General features: G+C 44.2%; 1 protein-coding gene and 1 pseudogene across 33 annotated transcripts; one reads left to right on the forward strand and one right to left on the reverse strand.

Annotated features, from left to right (window-relative positions):
- Positions 1-9096: 9096 nt before the first annotated feature.
- Positions 9097-21202, forward strand: part of LOC109737912 (ketol-acid reductoisomerase, chloroplastic-like) — a 48202-nt pseudogene continuing 36096 nt past the window's right edge.
- Positions 14888-20915, reverse strand: LOC109746965 (uncharacterized). 33 transcript variants are annotated; one of them, XR_006667187.2, is made up of 10 exons: positions 20398-20915; positions 20136-20276; positions 19716-19835; positions 18635-18746; positions 17788-17882; positions 17416-17458; positions 17219-17307; positions 16218-16298; positions 15862-15970; positions 14888-15471 (listed from the first exon to the last, which is right to left on the reverse strand). XR_006667187.2 is itself a non-coding variant. In XM_045231914.2 (9 exons), the coding sequence occupies exons 4-9, from the start codon at positions 18662-18664 to the stop codon at positions 15207-15209; spliced, it is 648 nt and encodes a 215-aa protein (XP_045087849.1). In that variant the 5' UTR covers positions 18665-18746; positions 19716-19835; positions 20142-20276; positions 20398-20915; the 3' UTR covers positions 14888-15206. The 33 variants fall into 33 exon arrangements, 5 of the variants coding, with proteins under 5 accessions (XP_045087849.1, XP_045087847.1, XP_045087850.1 ...); XR_012190010.1 differs by lacking the exon at positions 17788-17882 and having other exon boundaries at positions 20136-20263; XR_006667183.2 differs by having other exon boundaries at positions 15862-16298.

Here is a 21202-nt window from a genome sequence, read left to right on the forward strand (position 1 = left end):
GGTAGGCGCGCCCCCTACCTCGTGGACTCCTCGTCTGTTGCTTGACGTCCACTCCAAGTCCTCTAGATCATGTTTGTTCCAAAAATCACGTTCCCGAAGGTTTCATTCCGTTTGGACTCCGTTTGATATTCTTTTTCTGCGAAACACTGAGGCAAAAAAACAACAATTTGGGCTGGGCCTCCGGTTAATAGGTTAGTCCCAAAAATAATATAGAAGTATATAAATAAGCCCATTAAACATCCAAACAGAATATATAATAGCATGGAACAATCAAAAATTATAGATACGTTGGAGACGTATCACCCGTCCTCAGTCTCTGGCGCGCTAGGCGGGCCTTAGTCTTTGGCTGAGCTCGACGCCCTCACGGTAATTACATGTCGCACGAACATATATATCTAGAATATTCTATTTCCGTTGCCTTTCGGATGTTTTACGCCGCAGACATGTGTTTGCAGGACGACGAAATTCCTTGAAATCCAAAATAGTGGGTTCATTGCTATCTAAAGTTTTAACCTCTTCAATCCCACTTTTACCAATTTTTGCATCAAGATCTAAAAACTCCGAATTTTTGGGACGCCTTCTAACTAAAGTTGACTCATCTCCAGTCCCATCATTATCAAGATTCATATTGCAAAACAAAGATTTAATAGGGGACACATCAATAACTTTTAGATCTTCATCTTTATTCTCATAAAAATTAGAAGAACACGCCTTTACAAAGCAATCTTTCTTAGCACGCATCCTAGCAGTTCTTTCTTGGCACTCATCAATGGAAATTCTCATGGCTTTGAGAGACTCATTGATATCATGCTTAAGTGGAATAGATCTAAGTTTCAAAGAATCAACATCAAGAGAAATTCTATCCACGTTCCTAGCCAATTCATCAATCTTAGGCAATTTTTCTTCAAGCAAGGCATTGAAATTCTTTTGAGAAATCATAAATTCTTTAACACTAGTCTCAAAATCAGAGGGCATCTTATCAAAATTTCCATAAGAGTTGTTGTAGGAATTACCATAATTATTAGAGGAATTACTAGGATACGGCCTAGGGTTAAAGTTTCCTCTATAAGCGTTGTTACCGAAATTATTCCTACAACCAAAATTCACATCCATAGATTCATTATTATTCTCAATCAAGGTAGACAAAGGCATATCATTAGGATCAGAATAAACACTCTCATTAGCAAACAATTTCATGAGTTCATCCATCTTTCCACTCAAAACATTAATTTCTTCTATCGCATGCACTTTTTTACTAGTAGATCTTTCAGTGTGCCATTGAGAATAATTAACCATAATATTATCTAGGAGTTTAGTAGCTTCTCCTAAAGTGATTTCCATAAAAGTGCCTCCCGCGGCCGAATCTAAAAGATTTCTAGAAGCAAAATTCAATCCGGCATAAAAAATTTGTATAACCATCCATAAGTTCAAACCATGAGTAGGGCAATTACGTATCATTAATTTCATCCTCTCCCAAGCTGGTGCAACATGTTCATGATCAAGTTGCTTCAAATTCATAATATCATTTCTAAGAGAGATGATCTTAGCGGGAGGAAAATACTTAGAGATAAAAGCATCTTTGCACTTATTCCATGAATCAATACTATTTTTAGGCAAAGACGAAAACCAGGTTTTAGCACGATCTCTAAGAGAAAACGGAAATAGCTTCAATTTAACAATATCATTGTCCACATCTTTCTTCTTTTGCATATCACACAAATCAACAAAGCTATTTAGATGGGTAGCGGCATCTTCACTAGGAAGGCCGGCGAATTGATCTTTCATGACAAGATTCAACAAAGCAGCATTAATTTCACAAGATTCGGCTTCAGTGAGAGGAGCAATCGGGGTGCTAAGAAAATCATTGTTGTTGGTATTGGCAAAGTCACACAATTTAGTATTATCTTGAGCCATCGTGACAAGCAAGGAATCCAACACACGAGCGAACAAGAAGCAAGCGAAGAAGAGGGCGAACGGAAAGAGAGGGCGAATAAAACGGCAAGGGTGAAGTGGGGGAGAGGAAAACGAGAGGCAAATGGCAAATAATGTAATGCGAGGGATAAGAGTTTGTGATGGGTACTTGGTATATCTTGACTTGACTTGGCGCACACCTCCCCGGCAACGGCGCTAGAAATCCTTCTTGCTACCTCTTGAGCACTGCGTTGGTTTTCCCTTGAAGAGGAAAGGGTGATGCAGTAAAGTAGCGTAAGTATTTCCCTCAGTTTTTGAGAACCAAGGTATCAATCCAGTAGGAGGTCACGCTCAAGTCCCTTGCACCTACACAAACAAATAAGAACCTCGCAACCAACGCGATAAAGGGGTTGTCAATCCCTTCACGGTCACTTACGAGAGTGAGATCTGATAGGGATGATAAGTATTTTTGGTATTTTTTATGATAAAGAGTAAAAGTAAAGAAAGCAAGTAAACAGTAATGGAAATAACGAGAGATTAATATGATGGAAAATAGACCCGGGGGCCATAGGTTTCACTAGTGGCTTCTCTCAAGAGCATAAGTATTACGGTGGGTGAACAAATTACTGTCGAGCAATTGATAGAATTGAGCATAGTTATGATAATCTCTAGGTATGATCATGTATATAGGCATCACGTCCGTGACAAGTAGACCGAAACGATTCTGCATCTACTACTATTACTCCACACATCGACCGCTATCCAGCATGCATCTAGAGTATTAAGTTCATAAGAACAGAGTAACGCTTTAAGCAAGATGACATGATGTAGAGGGATAAACTCATGCAATATGATATAAACCCCATCTTTTTATCCTCGATGGCAACAATACAATACGTGCCTTGCTGCCCCTGCTGTCACTGGGAAAGGACACCGCAAGATTGAACCCAAAGCTAAGCACTTCTCCCATTGCAAGAAAGATCAATCTAGTAGGCCAAACCAAACTGATAATTCGAAGAGACTTGCAAAGATAACCAATAATACATAAAAGAATTCAGAGAAGATTCAAATATTGTTCATAGATAATCTTGATCATAAACCCACAATTCATCGGTCTCGACAAACACACCGCAAAAGAAGATTACATCGAATAGATCTCCAAGAGAATCGAGGAGAACTTTGTATTGAGATCCAAAGAGAGAGAAGAAGCCATCTAGCTAATAACTATGGACCCGAAGGTCTGAGGTAAACTACTCACACATCATCGAAGAGGCTATGGTGTTGATGTAGAAGCCCTCCGTGATCAATGCCCCCTCTGGCAGGACGCCGGAAAAGGCGCCAAGATGGGATCTCACGGGTACATAAGGTTGCGGCGGTGGAATTAGGTTTTCGTGGTTCGTTCTGATGGTTTGGGGGTACGTAGGTATATATAGGAGGAAGAAGTAGGTCGGTGGAGCCACGAGGGTAGAGGGCACGCCTGGGGGGTAGGCGCGCCCCCTACCTCGTGGCCTCCTCGTCTGTTGCTTGACGTCCACTCCAAGTCCTCTGGATCACGTTTGTTCCAAAAATCACGTTCCCGAAGGTTTCATTCCGTTTGGACTCCGTTTGATATTCTTTTTCTGCGAAACACTGAGGCAAAAAAACAGCAATTTGGGCTGGGCCTCCGGTTAATAGGTTAGTCCCAAAAATAATATAAAAGTATATAAATAAGCCCATTAAACATCCAAACAGAATATATAATAGCATGGAACAATCAAAAATTATAGATACGTTGGAGACGTATCACCGTCCTCAGTCTCTGGCGCGCTAGGCGGGCCTTCGTCTTTGGCTGAGCTCGACGCCCTCACGGTAATTACATGTCGCATGAACATATATATCTAGAATATTCTATTTCCGTTGCCTTTCGGATGTTTTACGCCGCAGACATGTGTTTGCAGGACGACGAAACCCCGTGCATCGTACTCTACTTGATAAAGGCCAGAAGGTGGATGTGGGAAAGCGGGTGATAACAAAGCCCTTGGATCTCACGTTCCACAACCAGCCGATGCCCGCTGGGCACTTCAGGGTTACCTTGTCGAGTGTGACATCGGGGCACAAGGATTTGCCTCCTCCAGTACGGCATGGGGGAGAGGACGACGAGACCCCGCTGTGGATTGGAAGCTGCAAGGGTTGGGTCCTGCTATGGCCGAAGAATCTTCTTCGTCTGGAGCCGGCTGAGAGCACACCAATAATCACACATCAACAAGCATGTATGGAGACCACCACCCCACCTACGCAATTACCAGCTCCTGTAGTGTCGGGTGAGAGCGGCGGACGACGTGATGAAGGTGTGCAATAGTACTAGCTGATGTGATCGGTCCCGTAGAACAGAGAATGGATGATGAGACGGAGGAGACGAAGGACCCAATGGGTTTCCTCAATACAAATGCGTATGAGGGTGACTTAGATATGATGAGTCAACCATATGACGAATCGGGCTATCAGCATGCTAATGAGGATATGGATGATCTGCCCGGGCAGGAACATCGTAGCAGGGGTTGCAAGAAGTCTCTCTTCATGATATCCTCACAGGACACGCCTGAAGATGCCGCCTCAACACAGGCTCAACTAGCCGGGGGTCATACAGTGCTTAGCCCGGCAACACTGGAGCAGGGGTTAAGGAAGGGTCTGGAAGGTGTGCCCAAGAAAAAGGAGAGGAAGAGACCGGGGAAGATAGCTGCCTCCAAACAAGCCAGAGCACATAGCAGCCAGACAGTGGATTCTGAAGAGCGTGTACCCGTGAAAGGTGCGGCCATGTTCCATCTCACGGGCGAGCCGATGCTACCGCCGAAACCGCTAGACGCACTATCAGGGGATCTCAGGAGACTGCACGACCATGTGCTGTCGACTGAGAAAAGCCTACTAGCCTCGAAGGATCCAGGATATCCGACATACGCGACTCATGTGCCTGAGGAGAAGTGCTATGTCGACACACGGCCCGCAGAGGTGTTCTTCCTGCGGTTTGACCATATCTTTGAGATGTTTCTGACAAGGCGGCTCGATTTTACAATCATCCGCCTTCTTGCGCTACATATGAGCTCTGTCATGAAGAGAGAAGAAGTCTCGCAAATCTATGTGGCGGATCCGTACTACATGCACGAGTCTTTCTTGAGTCTCGGGGACTTTGAGCGTGAAACTTCTAGGGACTACCTCCAAAACTTCATGGTACAGAATAAGGACCAGGAAATTGTCCTCCTGCCTTATCATCCAAAGTAAGTCAGTTCCGGACAAAACTTTCGTACATTTCAATCATTCCTTCTCGCTCATATGGAGAATAATTTGAGGTGTCTTTTCCCTGCAGCAACGGGCGCGCCATCCTTATCGTTCTTTACCCGCGAGTCTCCCACGCCGTGTATTTCGACCCCACCAGAGACTACGAGAAGAAGGACTACACCCACATAATGAATATTCATGCTCTCCAAGGCTTCAGCATTAGGGGTGGCCACCTGGAGATCAGGAAACAAAGGAACAAGAAGTTGGGCTTCTCGCATAAAACTAACTTCTGCTGCATCCATGTCCCAAAACCAAGCAAGAAAGATGGATTCTACCTCCTCCATCTCATGATTGAGTTCAACACGGATCACCAAAAGCTTCGTATGACAACCAAAAACGATGATCATATCCGCAAGTGGGTAGAATCTCATGGAGAAGTGGATTATAAACTTAGAGATGACTTCTTTCGCATCCAAAGGGACATTGCGACGATCATCGTGAAAGAAGTCGTCGATGAGAAGGGGATGTTCCACCACGGCCCTATATCGCAAGCTGACGTCCGAACTCGCATAGGCATGCAACGTCATGACCTCATGCCGTTCAAGAAGCTAGGGTCCATCCTTGATGATATGGAAGGATGGAACTTCTAATGATTTACGATGCCGATGATGATGATATGTGTGGGTTGAACTTGTATACTTTCTGTAGCGATTAAACTTTGTGATGTCCATGGTCCCTGCCGAACTTGTGTAACGCTACTTTGTTAGTTTGGATACGATGACATGCGTACATCTAGTTAATTAGTTTGCGTACTATATGTTGCATCTAGTTGCTAACCCTTTCTTTTTCGTATTGCTCTAGTATTTTGTTGCATATGATCGTACATTCTCTTGATGAAGATGCATCTCTAATAGGTACCTAGATTCTTGATGGCGAAGGAGTGCTATGTTGTGTACGAAGGTAAGGTTCCGGGAGTGTACGACGAGTGGTATGAGTGTCAGGCGCAAGTGGAGGGGGTCTCGGGCGCCAGCCATAAAGGCTTCAAAAGCAGACAAGAAGCACAAGCTAGTTACTTGAGGTACACGCTAGCGCGAGAGATGCCTCATAACCGCCGCCTCATGTACTGCATAGCTCCGCTATCACTCATAGTGATAGCACTTCTCGCGTATATCTTTGTTTAGATGGATGACGTTATAGTTGCAAGTATTCGAGACTTGCATGTATCGCTATTTTCAAGATGATGACGAGAGACCACTTTGTGTTGGATGATGATTATGATGAGACTATTTGTATGCATATGCTATGATTACATTTGTGGTCTCGCAGCCATTTATATGTGTATGATGATGACATTTGTATGTGCTAAAGATTCTTGTATAAAGCCTGTTCAAATACAAAACAAATATGCAGGAAAAAAACAAAAACTAATAAAATTAGCAGTAGCGAGTGGAGAAAAGTTAGCAGCAACGTGCCACTAGCAGTAGCGCGTCCTAATAAAGCGCGCTAGAGATATTATCAGTAGCGCGCTTTCACAGCGCTCGCTGCTGCTACGCTTGTATAGCAGTAGCGCGGGCGTGCACGCGCTGCTGCTACAGGTTAGCTGTAGCGCATTATCAGTAGCGCGGCACCCCGCGCTACTGCTATACCTAAAACCCGCGTTGCTGCTAGGCTTTTCCCTAGTAGTGAGATCAAGAGGCTCGCCACGGTGGTGTCGGCAACGAGATCGGTGCGAGCGATCGACGGCGGTGAGGACGGGACAGGACAGACCGCCAAACCTAGACAAATCTCGAAGAAAATGGAGTTTGGACAAGAGCTTCGAGAGGAGAAAGCTGAAGTGTGGCTCGGGCATTTCATCGAACACCTCATGTGCATAGGAGGTGAGGTAGAGCACCACAAAGCTCTCCCCTCACCGGCCAAAAAAACAGAGCAGTGAAGTGCTCTGCTCGCGGGCGAGGGGGTATATATAGGCATCTCATTGGTACCGGTTCGTGGCTGGAACTGGGACTAAAGGCCCCTCTTTGGTCCTGGTTCCAGCCACGAACCGGGACCCTTTAGTCTCGGTTCCAGCCACGAACCGGGACCAATGGTTGTGCGCCAAGAGCGAGGCCCATTGGTCCCGATTCGTGTCTGGAACCGGGACCAAAGGGGCCAGACGAACCGGGACCAATGCCCCACGAGACCCGGCCGGCCCTCTGGCCTCACGAACCGGGACCTATGCCTCCATGGGTCCCGTTTCGTAGTATTGTAAATATTCAACTTGTTACGGCCAAAAGTAGAGTATACACTGCTATTTCACTGTGTTGATTCCTTTTAAGCACAGATAAAAAAAGGAAAATCAAGCTTCTTTAACTTGAAATAGGCTTTTGTCCCATGCTTGCATAAATCTTAGTGTAAAATCAATGATATAGGACTTAGATGTGCAATACTTATAGCACATCTAGATGTGCTTTAGCAAAACTGTTATAAATAAGGCAATTACCATGTCCATAGAAGTAGTTCAAGTGCGAGAAAGTAAATAAGAGATTTGCTGGGGCAACAATACAAACATGCCACATGCCAGAAAGCAGAAGAAAAAGGCTACCCGACTCCTCAGAGTAAAAAGATCAAGATTCATTAACTATGTTTAAGCTCAGATTGAAAAAACAGTATAAGTTTAAGCACACATTGAACAAATTACTTCTCTGCGGGAGAAGTGAAAAGACCTCAAGCATATATACACGGCTGCCTAATTAATGTGTGACCTGCTAGTTTCAGATCGTACCTAATCTCTGACCCAACCATAGACCATTGCACATATGTAAACGAAGACTAGCTGTGTCTGGCTGCACACAACAACGATGCAACCAAACCGAAAACGCTAAACAAACTACAAAAACTGAAAAACACTCATCGATCTACCAAACGAGTTAACCCTGCATGTTGATGGCGATCAGGCAAACCGAGGCCCCGTCCTCGATGCCATGGTCCGCGAGCGTCCGGGCATCCTCCAGCCCCTCATCGGCGAAGAAGAGGAGCTGCTGCTGCGGTGGAACCCCCTCCTTTTCCATGATCTTCGCCTTCACGCTGCCGATGGTGTCCGAGCCCTCCACCTCGAGATCGTGGGCCGTGTTGTTTAGCAACCTAACGTGGATCTTCATCGATCTGTCCAACAACAAGCACTTCAACTTCAAGCATCAGTAATTAAGTACTTCGAGCGGTAGCGATCAGTTGCCCGTTTAGATCGGGACATGCTTAGAAGCTCGCGTGCGTACCTTGATCGATTCTTATGGAGGGGGCGGCGCGACGGCGATTGGTTCCTGGGCGGCGGCTTGGCGGTCGTCGGAGCGAGGTCGAGATAGGTCTGAGGTTGAGCGCTAGGTTGGGCTGCGTACAGGGAGGAGACCGTGCGGTGAAGATTTTATAGGTACTATGTAGCGTCACGGGCCCACGAGCATCCGAATTAGACTCGCGCTCGTGTTGCTTTCCGGGAACGGCGCGTGTTGCCTCTACGAGCTATCTCCACTCTACGCGGAAGAAGACGAATCATAGAAGGAACCCAAGTACTAGCAAATCAGAACGGGTTCCTATGTTCCAACCGCACTTTGACCATGGGAACCTCGTCTGGAGGATATGTAACCGAACCATCAATACGAACGGTTACAGTTCTGATAACATTGAAGATTATGCAGCATTATACACCAAAGATTCTTTTTTTGCTCTCTCTTTAGCTCTATGTTTCTTATCACTAGGAGACCTTTCCTTCACTAGCAGTAAGTTTTTCTTTACTGTACATGTACAGACGCATACGTTCATACATATGCACATATACTCACACATACAACCTATTTTTATGAGCACCTCCACAAGAATGAGCCAGCAAATCATTTTGAGATTAACGAAATCGCCACATACGTGTTCGTAGTCAATGGGAACATCTCCTTCCACTGAACGCACATGGCCGAAAGACCTGAAATAAATCCAGAAAAATGGGAGCACCAGTTTTATAACTTGAATCCTAGTGGGATGGGGATACCGCTGTCCTTCTAACCAAGCATTGGCCGAGCTCTACATATACTTATAAAAGAGCAAACATTATCTTCTCTAAATATCCCTCACAAAACGTACACAGACCCATTACCCCATATGATTAGGCCTACTAAACTCAATCTAACAACACTCCATGTTTTGACTCCGGTGTGAAAAACGCTCTTATATTTTGGGACGGAAGGAGTAATTTTAACCAAATCCATTCTCTGATGTGCACTTACTAATTTAAGTTGACTGAACATATTCCACCACAGAGGAAAACACCGCACGCCACCTCTTCTTCCACCCCTTCAAACAGCCACACACCATCGCCGTCTCCCAAACGTCCTCGCCCACCTCCTCAGTGACACCCACACTCGCCCCCTTGACCCACCCCAAAATCCTAGGAGGCTCATCCTCCTCCATCGCCTTCTCCCCGACCGTATCCCACCTCGCATGCGCCCTTGCCGTCCAGGGTGCGTGCCGCCATGGTCGCGGCCCCGGCCAAGGTTAGCGCCACCATGCCGTCGCTCGACATCGACACCGCCATGTTCAACAAGGAGAAGGAGTGCACAAATAATTCTTGATCATACCAAATGCTTCTTACTATTTTGCCCCCCAAGTGAAATCAGCATCATTCTTTAACCGAATGATAGGAGTAAACGCATCAACCTTCCCTGGCAGATTAGCTATGAATCTCCTCAAATAATTGACCTTGCCAAGGAATTTTTGCATATCTCGCTTGCATGTTGGAGCCTCCACTTTCTGTATGGCCTCTATCTTTTTGGGATCAATCTCTATGCCATCTTCATGAATAATGAAACCCAAAAACTTGCCAGCTGACACGCCGAATGCACACTTCAAAGGATTCATCTTCGGTCCATACTTTTTCATTCTTTCAAAAGCTAAACGCAAATCGGCCAAGTGAAATTCAAAAGCATCCGATTTGACAACAATATCATCAATATAGACTTCAAGTATGACACCGAGTAAATCATGAAAAAACAAATTCATAGCCCTTTAATATGTGGCTCCAGCATTTTTTAATCCAAATGTCATCAATGTCCACTCGAATAAACCAAGGAAACCAGGGCATCGAAAAGCTGTCTTGGACATGTCCTCTTCGGCCATAAAAATTTGATTGTATCCGGCATTACCATCTAGAAAGCTAATAACCTTATGTCCAGAAGCATCATTAATAAGCATATTGGCTATTGGCATGGGATACTCATCTTTGGGTGTAGCCCTATTCAAATCTCCGAAGTCAATGCACACCCTCAATTTGCCGGATCATTTCTTCTCCACTGGGACAATGTTAGAAATCCACTCGGCATACCTGCAAGGTCTGATAAAATTAGCTTTAAGCAACTGGCCGATCTCCTCCTTGATCCGGTCATATGTTTTTGGGCTAAACTTTCTGGCCGATTGTTTATATGGTCTAAAACCAGCCTTTATATGTAACCGATGCTCCACTAGCTCTCGGCTTAACCCTGGCATCTCATGATATTCCCATGCAAAGCAACAAACATATTCTTTCAATAGCTCGATTAACTTAGCTTTACAATCGGCTTTCAAATTTTTTTTTACAAACGTCGGTCGAGTGACTGAACCATCTCTAATATCTATCTCTTCTAATGGATCGGCCGATGTAAAACCTTGTCCAAGTTAATCCATGTCATCCAACTCCTCTATAGACTCATACATATCGTTCTCGCTGGACCGATATTTTACAAGAAGTTTTTGTAACCACTCGGAGCTAGAATCCATTTAAACATATCATACCTTGGAGCCGATTGCATTCAGTTGGCTTTAAAGAGACGGGCACAAAACCATTCTTGGTCGCGCTGAGAAAATCAAACTCTGATAAGTCACGTCCTGTCAAGCAAGTAGCATTGGGATGTTGCCAATCCACCGATGCATCGGCCAAAGCAACACAGGCCGAGTTATCTGCATGAATGACTTCCACTTCATCATCAACCCACTGAATCAAAAACTGGTGCATAGTGGATGGCACGCACTGGTTTGCATGAACCCAATCGCGGCCTAGTATGACGTTGTAGTTACCTTGCACCTCAACGACAAAGAATGCAGTAGCCAAAGTTTTGCTTCCGACTGTAAGCTCCACATACATCACACCTTTGGCTTCAGTTTTCTCTTTGCCTTCAAATCCATTGAGCACCATATTCGTCTTTATCAGCTCTTCATCAGGCAAACCCAATTTCTTGAAGACCGAATAGGGCATAAGATTTACCACAGCACCACCATCAACAAGCATTCGACTGAGTGGTGATCCGTTGATATGACCTCTAAGATACAACGGTTTCAGATGTGTTACTGGCTCTTTTGGCTTCTCAAATATTGCATTTTTAGGGCCAAAATCCAGTTGGGCCACCTCTCCTTCTTCATCTACAGCGCGAAACTCGGCAGGTAAGTAATAAACCATATTGATAGCCATACCTTCATGAACCGGTCTAGACTGATAGTCCAACATATCATCCTTTTCTTCAAGTATATCTACCGATTCTGAAATCTGTCCGAGTGAAGGAGAAGTACTAGGTGATGTAGACGATGTAATAACTGCATCGTCCTCTTTTGGTGGCGCAGGTGCTGTTGTGATAGATGTAGAAGCTAATGTATCTTGTATTTGTTTAGGCCTCCACACTTGTTTTGCTGGAACCATGGGCCGAGTGTCATTGAACAACTTATCCCTTTGCTTCTCGGCCTCCTATTCTGCCATCTCTTGACTCCTTAACCTCTGTAGTTTCCTCTTCTGTGTCTTTGTTAGCCCTGGAGGACACCACTTTGGCTGAGTGTATTTAGGATCTCTCGTCTTTATTTGGCTGGTGCTTGCTTTATGGTCATTAGCCGAGTGCTTTGGCATGATAGCAAGTATCGGCTCAGTCGGATTGCTGTGCACAATTGGCTGTTGTATGGTGAATGTTTTGGTGCCCAAGATGAGTGAGTCGGCATCCATTTTCTCCTTGCCTTTTCCTGACTCAATTGCTGCAACACTTGGTGACTTAACACACCATTCTTTTCGACTTTCCATATGCATGAAATTTCCACTCAGGCGCACCTTTTTACTCTGATGGAATCCACTCGGATGGATGTCACTCGGATGGAATCCACTCGGATGGAATTCACTCGGATGGAATCTACTTGGCCACATTTTTTCACTCGGATAGCTTCCACCTTGGTGCATTCTTACACTCGGATTTCCATCCGGTCGCATATTTTGACCAGCCGACCGATAGTTACCGATGTTCAGTCGGCCATTATATGAGTATTCAAGTCGGTCCCAAACAGTTTGCCTCTACTCTTCTGGAAACAGCGCCTTTGGTCCACTCGGTTTCATATACTGACTGAACATATCATCTGATGGTGACCTTGGTCGCTTCAAGTATGATGGTCGGTTAGAGCTGGAACCAGCCGACTGATTGGCATATTTGGACAGAAACATATCAAAAGTTGGTTTGATCCGCTTGCACTTTAACTCGGATAGCTTCCACTTTAACTTCATTCCTTTTCCACTTGCCAACTTCTAGACTCTTGGGCTTGACAAATCTCACACGAGCATTTTCTTGCACTTGTAGTTGCCCCCCGAGTGTCGGATTCTCGATGGTGATCTTGATCACTTCCTTGCCATCGGGTTGCTTATCAAGCACAACCTGTCTCCCCAAGACCTTGTCGCCCTCCTTGTCTTTCCTGGGCTCACCAACAATGACATTAGCTTTATTAGCTGATTCGGCTACCTCCGGCCGAATGAGCATCTTTTTCCCCTCCAAGTCCATGGTGTTCATTGGAAAGGGTTGTTTATCAACTTGCATCTCAGAAAAGTTCAATCGTCCGTCATTAATGGCCGATTGTATCTGTTGTCGAAAAACATTGCAATCGTTAGTAGCATGAGAAAAAAGAATTATGATACTTGCAATAAGCGCGGCTTTGTATCTGTGCACTTCTTTGAGATCTTTGCTTCGGCTTTCCTGAGCCAAAGCCCTTTGTAAGACTTGGTTGATATTTAAGAACTCATAACCTTCTAGCTTTTCTCTAACTAGATGACCCGTTGCGCCCATGGCGCAAAGGCCGAGTGCAAGCCAAGTATTGAAAGAGTGTGCATTAAAATATGTAAAAACAAAATGAAACGTATGGAAACGAGTACGGATTGATGATAAATAAATGGTGGCTATTTCAAAAGCATACCACACAGCAGTCTAAGCAGCAAATAACCGACAGTTAAATGCACATGATGGTCTTAGGGGATTACATAAGATTCAAAAGGATGATAAACATAGAATTCTTGGTAGGCATCTATACTAATGCTAAGTTATATAACAAAGGGCTCTTGCAACTTGCTTATATTGAGTAGACGATCAGGCGCAGTCCCTTGGAAGTGCATTTGAAGGCGAAAACATATGCTTGCCCTTTGTTCATCTGTGCCTGACGGAAGAAGTGGCTCCAGCCTCTAGTGATGGTGGCCTTTTTGCCAACACCCTTGATAAAGCGGGCTGTAACAGCGGTAGTTCCGTCAGAGTTCACCATGTTCAGCATTCATGTGTGGGAAAAGGGAACCCGTAGAAAAGGAAACCCTAAAGTACTGAAAATAATAGTAAAGGTTAGTTAGTATATCATTTTATACCATGCCATTGTATGAAACAGAACATAGCAATTGCAAAGGATTACCATTCTTTTGCCGTCTGTTGCAAATGTTTCTGTCATGTGGCACACATAGTAGCGATCAGGCGTGGTGGTCCTGTGGATTATCTTTCGTAGTCTATGAACATTATGGTTGTAGAGCTTAACGGTGTTGCCCCACACAATGTGGTGACTAAACTCATCTAAGTGGTGGATGCCAAGCTTACCTATGTTAAATTATACAAAGTTATACCATTTAGCAGTTGATGTGAGAGTTGTTGGAATGGGTAGAGCAATGTAGCTCTTACCACAGAGAATGTACTTTCCAGGCTTTATATGGATTTTCTTGCCTTTGAACTTTTGGATTGAGCTTGCTTTGCGTGGGCGATGAATATACTCGAATGGCTTGTTGTGCTTCCGACACAGTGGTCCGTCCGTGATGAATAGATAAGGAAATCATGGTAAGGTAAAATAATCTCTATGATTTGAAATCTAAGTCAATAGTCATCATAAGTATGTTTTGAGCATCACCATGGGTAATTTGGCCACCGTTGTTGATATCACTGGCTGTGTCTGCCTCCTCTTGTTTAACTGCTGTCATCTAGAAAGTAGTAGAATAATTAAGCTGGCTTATCTGCCTGTGGTTTCACTTGGGATGTTTAGCAGTGATGCATGTGTCTTAATATAGTGAGACTGTTATTATAGGACATAACTTCACAGGCCATTAGTAAGAAATTGCAAGTGTATCAGGACTGGACAGAATATGGTAGTCTATGTACTGTTTTTTGAAACGAATGATTTGTGCTTGCCACATATGTATTCCTATATGTAGATGGAAACAAGACAATATAAACTATGCAAGATATTATTCAGCAGAACAGTTCAGGTGTCATGGCGATCTTGAGACTGAGCGATACTGATGGTTGTCCCCATATAGTGCCATCTTGCAACTTTCAGGAGCACATCAGTGAACATTAACCAGAAGCCTTGAAGGGGCTACGAGAATAAAGAATACATTTGAAGCATAATTTTGTCCACTTTTTAGTAGCATTCCACACAACTTTAATAGGAAGCCGTAGTCATGGTCTGACAATGAGCAAAAGAGTCTGACAATTCAAATATCTGATCTTAGTTTTAAACATGGATGTCTACTATGGAGCCGTGATGTATACTATGCAAATCAAACCAAATAGATTCAACACCAGAACAACCACACATCAAGAAGCCCTATCCATCCTAGACAAAAGAGAACAATCGATGAAGGAAAATACTCTCTCCTCCAGGAGCTTCACAAGATCCGAATTCTCTTGCATTTACACACACATAGATTCAAGAAAAAAAGAGCAGCGCTAGCGACCGCGACACATCATACTCATAACCAAGAAAGAGACGGCGGTGGAGTCGGGTCAGCAAATCTTGCCTTGACCAACCACGCGATCCCATCCACGCCGTCCGCGTACCTCAACCCGTCCTGCCGCCACCAGCGGCCGCCTTAGGTTGGTGATGTCGCAGAGCGTCTTCCTCCTCACCGAGGTGGCGCTGGCAGCGCCGAGTTTCCGCACAGCGTCCATGTCCGATGCGTTCCTGGTCTGCATCACCGCCGTCTGTGGTGAATCGATCCGGCGGTCATAAACGGCGGGCGCACGCGATGCCTCCAGATATGCGGGTAGTCTAAATAAGGCACGTACACAAACCAAATTGTAAACGTCAGAAATTCATTTTTTTTTCATTGATACATGTTAATTCTAAAGGGAATAAAAAATGTAAAACTATAAAATATAAGCACTGTCATCATCAGATAGCTTAATTCATAAATCCTGGCACCTCCACCAAGCAGCCATTTCACATCTTCAGTACAATAAAAAGAATGTTTATTTGAAATGATTGACATGTTCTTGATGATTATTTAAATCACATAGTTTGCTCTGTCGTCAATCAACATAAACAGTGAAAGAAAATTAGAACACAGCACCTTTTTATGTAGAAGAGGCGAGCAGACTACTGAAAAACATGGCATATATTTCTGCATATGATTGAATGTGAAGTGGAGTACTGGCTGACCTTGCAAAGACTCCTTTTCTCGAGGGAGTTAAGACATACATATTAGAGGCAAGTAGAGAGCGGCCGTACTTGTCGTCGGCTTCCACGCAGCCACACCATAAGCACGAAGCTGAGAGGCCATAAACATGCAGAGGCTACTTTTCAAAGATTACACTGATTACTCTCAAGGAAGAAAATATGTAATTCATAGAAGTATATCGACATAGCAAAATCTTTTGATCTCCATGATTCCACTGAGATTGGTTTGCCTGGGGCTGGGGACCCATCCAGGACTATAGGATAGCAAAATCAACGAATCTAACAAATTGCAAGGCAATGGGAAATTTTGTGGCAATGAAGGACCAGGAGGAGGGAACCTGTGATAGCAGGGTTGATTCAGTTAGGGGTGATGAATCCCGAGCTCTCCGGCACCAAAGAGTCCCTCTGTTGCCACCATCCTATGAAATTACTCTCAGTTAGATCGAGATAGTCAGGGATTCTCAAGCCTGTGCAAAATTTCTAATCCCTCACACGTCTGTAGATAAGCTATTCTACAATCGACTATTGGATCGAAAGATCCTGCAACTTTTTACATACTCGCACGGGGAAATCACAAGCGCCAACGACCCCAAGAGGTGCGCCTGGGTGAGAGGGGCGTATGAGGAGGTGGATGCCCCGTAGGCAACGCGGACGGTGTCGGAGGAAACAGTCAGAGGTGCAGGCGCCGCGCCGGCGTCCATGGCGACACCGCACACCAGCAGTCCGAGCGGCTAGGGTTAGTCGCGGATGATGTTGAGGACCTGCAGGTCGAGTTAGCGCAATGGAGATGGTAGAGAGCACATGAAGGTGCTGGATGGCCGCCGGGACCGCCGGAGTGGGCTGGAATCGGCTGGTGGCTGCTCCCCTTCTCCAGATCGAGGCCATGCTCCTGGCGCCGTGAGGAAGAGAGGAAAATGAGATGAGGCGGGGAGGCGGAGCAGCTCTTCAAAATCTGTATGAACATGTTCTATGCTCGACCAATCCAAAAGGAATATCGTTTCTATGGCTACAGTGACCATGCCTACAAGGCTACAATCAGTAAGCAGCAACCATTGTTTGGTAGTCTACACAATCACTGTTAGACCCCCTAGCTAGGAAGCAGGAAGCACCACATGTGCACACAGAACACCCAAAGAACTAACCCAAACAGGTAGTGCAGTGCACTGAAAAATGATGACACTACACAAGCATGCCCACGAGAGAAAGCATACGAACATCTTCTCCAATAAGCAAGGAGGAAGCGTGTAGTTTTGAGATAAACTTAGAAACTAAGCATTTGAGATCAGCAATAACATAAACAAAATTCATAATCTAATTAACTGGTCTGCAAGAGAATCACCTATGACCTTTGTAAATTGATGAATTAGGGAGGGCTTCCATGTTTAGCTATGCTTTGATGTATTGTTCGGCAATGCTCAGGCTAGCAGCCTACAAATTAGAGGCATCATATATGTTTTGCTAGGCAAAAGGGAAAAACACAATCAAAATCTTATTTGAACGGACAACTCTTGCACTGAGATTTTACAAGAGTGATACCTTGGTGTTGCGTTCAGATTTAAACGACTCGGAGACCTGATGCCTACATTGAAAAACAAACCAAGTCCGTCAGCTTGGGAGAGGGCTGCTTTCCATGAGAAGCAATTATAAAATTCTATGACAAGAGATTGTAAGCATCTAAAATCAAGCCAAACTATCTAATTAGAAGGCATAGAAGGACTACACACTAATCTTTGTAATATAAGCATAAGCATGCTCATCTCCCCAACCAGGACGACGACGACGACTCCAACCAAGCATGTCCAGCTCTCTAAGGAGCCATGGGTGACAAATATATGATTGTACACTAACTCAAATGATTAGCAATAAATAAAATATCACAACTAAGGTGGAAATACGAAGAGAGACAACCCGAGAAATTTTTTCAGGTGCAGCACACACTCCTGAAACCAGACAGAGCATGCCGTGCAACCCCCACCACCACCTTCAGAAAATCCATAATAATCCTAATGTATGACCAAAAAGAGAACAAAAATTGGGAAGGTTAACTAAGCTACGGTATTGATGATTGCATTAGAAAAAATAAGAAAAAGATGTACTTCTATGTGGCACAATAAATGGTGCCGAGCAAATAAACTGTACATTTAGCTTTCCTGTTCGACCACACAGAAAATAGGACAGCCCAACCGAAGTACTAAATTAGTCTCTATGTGTGAAGGCTGGAAGCTATATTCTGTTTAGTGATAGATTACCCATCAAAGCAAAAGTAATTCAAGATTTTCAATGGTATTCCAAAAATGCAGATGAATAAGACTCGATATTAAGTATACAAGACTTTATCCTTTCTGTACATACCAATAAGAAAAGGTAGAGAAATTAAAAAAATCATCTCATACTACATTTCCTGCCGGTGAGCTTGTCAATCAAGCTGAGGTGAAAAAATATTCAGAGGTCCACCAGGCAGTAACCCATAATGCTTTTTTTATAGCTAGCAAAGTGAACCATATAGTAGATGGGAAACAATATAATAAAGGCCAAATAAAGCAATAATCCATTCATTATGTCGTAGCCAAAAAGAATAAATAAAATAGGATGTAAAAAACCAAATTAAAAACAGAGAAAAGAACAACAAATAGAAAATGGGAGGAGATAGAACAAGCAAATCTAAAGCTAAGAAAATGAGAGCATACCAGGCAAAGTGAGAGTAGAGCAAATGTGCGCAGAAAAATAAAAAAAAACAGAAGGGGAGTTGAAATACCCACGGATGGGTTGGAGACGGCAAGGTCATCGAGAAGTACGCCTAGCTCTCGCGAAATGTGAAAATTTTGGAAGCATGAGCATCAAATCAGGTATTTCTACTTGCTCCCAAGCTGAAAACCAGAACATCCAGAAAACTATAAATTAATTGAGCAGGACAACTTCATCTCAAATTAGATGTTAGACATATATGCCGTTTTTGACATGGCTAAATGCTAAAAGATCCTCATGTTCGAGTAGTACAAAATCAGTTTATGGCAATATAACAGATCAAGTGCCTAAAATAATTAGCTTGGATCATTTTCGGCAATATTCCAACAAATAAGGTTATGACCATTCCTTATCACCCATAGCACAAACCCTCTGACTTTCAACTCAGCTACAAGATCACCCCATGAACCTTCTGATCTCTTGGGATCATCATATTTAAAGAGAGTTTATTAATTAACTACATAAAGCATAGGTATGGATAGCACATGGAAAGTAAAACCAGGGACAAACTTTAATACTTTCACCAAAGCATGGCAAGATATACGTTTGTTTAGCTACAACTACTTGATTATATAATAAGAGACTACAAATCAAACATGTCAGTAAATCAGGAGTAAGAACACCATAAAAATATCTTGGCAAACAATTAATAATTAGAGATGGGAAATAAACCAAGCCAAGATACTTGTACAGTCGTTCAAGTAAATCCACGGAAGGTAAATGCCATATTCTTTTCTGTTCTAGAAGTGGGTAAATCAAGTTTAGATCATTTGGCAACAGAACTGACATCTGAAGCATATTATTGATAAACACAACCCACACTCTGTTTTCAAGAATCATACAAAAGCAATCAAAATAGAAGGCTGGGTAACTAAAACAACTTTGATTAAAGCTGTCACACTACAATCAGGATGGCTTTTTTTAAACCCGCCCATAACATGCATGGCATGAATCAATATTTGCTCGACAAAAAATGTATAATACATTTACCATCACATTAAGGATTACATTCATAGATTAAAAAGGAAAAGTCGAGAATCACTGAATACTTGTTAAATACACATGATAGGGAATATAGAGGTCAAGAATACCTGCTGAAGCATTGAATTCCACCAAAAATGTCCGCGACAGATTGAATAGCTCTCCAGATTCAGGTGAAACGCACATCCATAAAAACGCCTCCGCATATTTGTTGTCAAACAATGGTTTGCCTAAAAATAGTATGCCATACACATTTGTTAGTACATCAATCGGAATTTTGTTTCTATGAGAAATAAATCACTCACATTAGCACAAACAAAATGAAAGAATTAATCTCACTTGGAGCCTGGGCCATAGAAATTCAAACAATGCTTGAGCTAGAAAACATAACTCTAAACTGGACAGCAGCAGTTCCTTCTAAAGTAGTGTGGGCCGTCTACACACGGACAAACTCTAGCCTTATGGTGACACACGAATCAGAAATTAAAAATGTGAGGATACAGGGAGGAAGATGGTTGAGACACAAGCACCTAAACCTGCAGGTCGACATCTCGAGAGCTGAAGGAAGAGGAGGGAACCGTGGCAGAGAAGAGAGGCGGCCATATCCTTGCTCCTGCTGCTCCGGCCGGCGCACAACCTCTAACTCCTCGCAACACCCCTGCAGCTGGCAGCTTCATCCATGAGACAAAGGGATGAAAAGAAGCGAGTGAGGACAGGGGGATAGATAGAGGGACATGTAGTTGCAGCTTCACTAATCAAAAGAGGGGAGTACAGAAAGGAAGGAGGACGAACCTGCGTGCGTAGGTATGAAAGACGACGAGCCGGCGGCACTCCTTCCGGTGATCCTCTCCCGACCGCCGTCGCCCCACCCCCCCCCCCCCCCCCCCCCCTCCTCTCTCCTCTCTCTTTATCTCTCCTCTTCTTCCTTCTCTCTCTCCCTCTCCCTCTCATCTTCTCTCTCCCAAAGATCAAACCGAGCGGCGCCGCCGCCGCCCTTTGCCTGCAGGTCATCACGCTCCTTCCGGTGACCCTCTCTCATCCGCCGCCACACCTCCCTCTCCTCTTTCCTCTCTCTTTCTCCCTCCTCTCCTTCCTTGTCTCTCTCCCTCTCATCTTTTCTCTTCAGCAGATCGGATCGAGCGCCCTCGTCGTCTCCCTTTGCCGCCAGATCTTTGCCGCCGCTGCAGAGAACAGTGAAGGGGAGGAAGAGACGGCGCGGTGGAGAGCAGGGCAGAAGGGGAGGAGGCGGCTGCGCCATGGAGAGGGAGGGGGAGTGGGGCTGGATTGGCTGCTCGAAGACGCACGGGATTGGTGGCGTTTTCACCTCGCAGCTCGAAACATTTTTGCCTTGGACTTTAATTTCCATGATTTGAATGGAACTAACCCGGACTGACGTTGTTTTCAGCAGAATTGCCATGGTGTTATTTTTTGTAGAAACAAAAATTCTCGAAATGACCTGAAACTTCACGGAGATTATTTTTGGAAAATATAAAAAATACTGGCGAAAGAATCAAGGCCAGAGGGCCACACCCTCTCCACGAGGGTGGGGGGCGCGCCTGCCCCCCCCCCCCCCCCGCCCCGGGCACGCCCCTGCCTC

The sequence above is a fragment of the Aegilops tauschii genome, chromosome 7 (genome assembly GCF_002575655.3).
Source record: "Aegilops tauschii subsp. strangulata cultivar AL8/78 chromosome 7, Aet v6.0, whole genome shotgun sequence".
Taxonomy (NCBI): domain Eukaryota; kingdom Viridiplantae; phylum Streptophyta; class Magnoliopsida; order Poales; family Poaceae; genus Aegilops; species Aegilops tauschii.

Bases quoted from the DNA above. Each gene is read 5' to 3' on its own strand.
- LOC109746965 (XM_045231914.2), bottom strand. From the start codon at position 18,664: ATGACCTTGCCGTCTCCAACCCATCCGTGG. The intron at 17,883-18,634 runs GTATTTCAACTC...GTCATACATTAG, and splicing joins CGTCTCCAACCCATCCGTGG to GATTATTATGGATTTTCTGA. The intron at 16,299-17,415 runs GTATCACTCTTG...GTAATTTCATAG, and splicing joins AATCTGAACGCAACACCAAG to GATGGTGGCAACAGAGGGAC.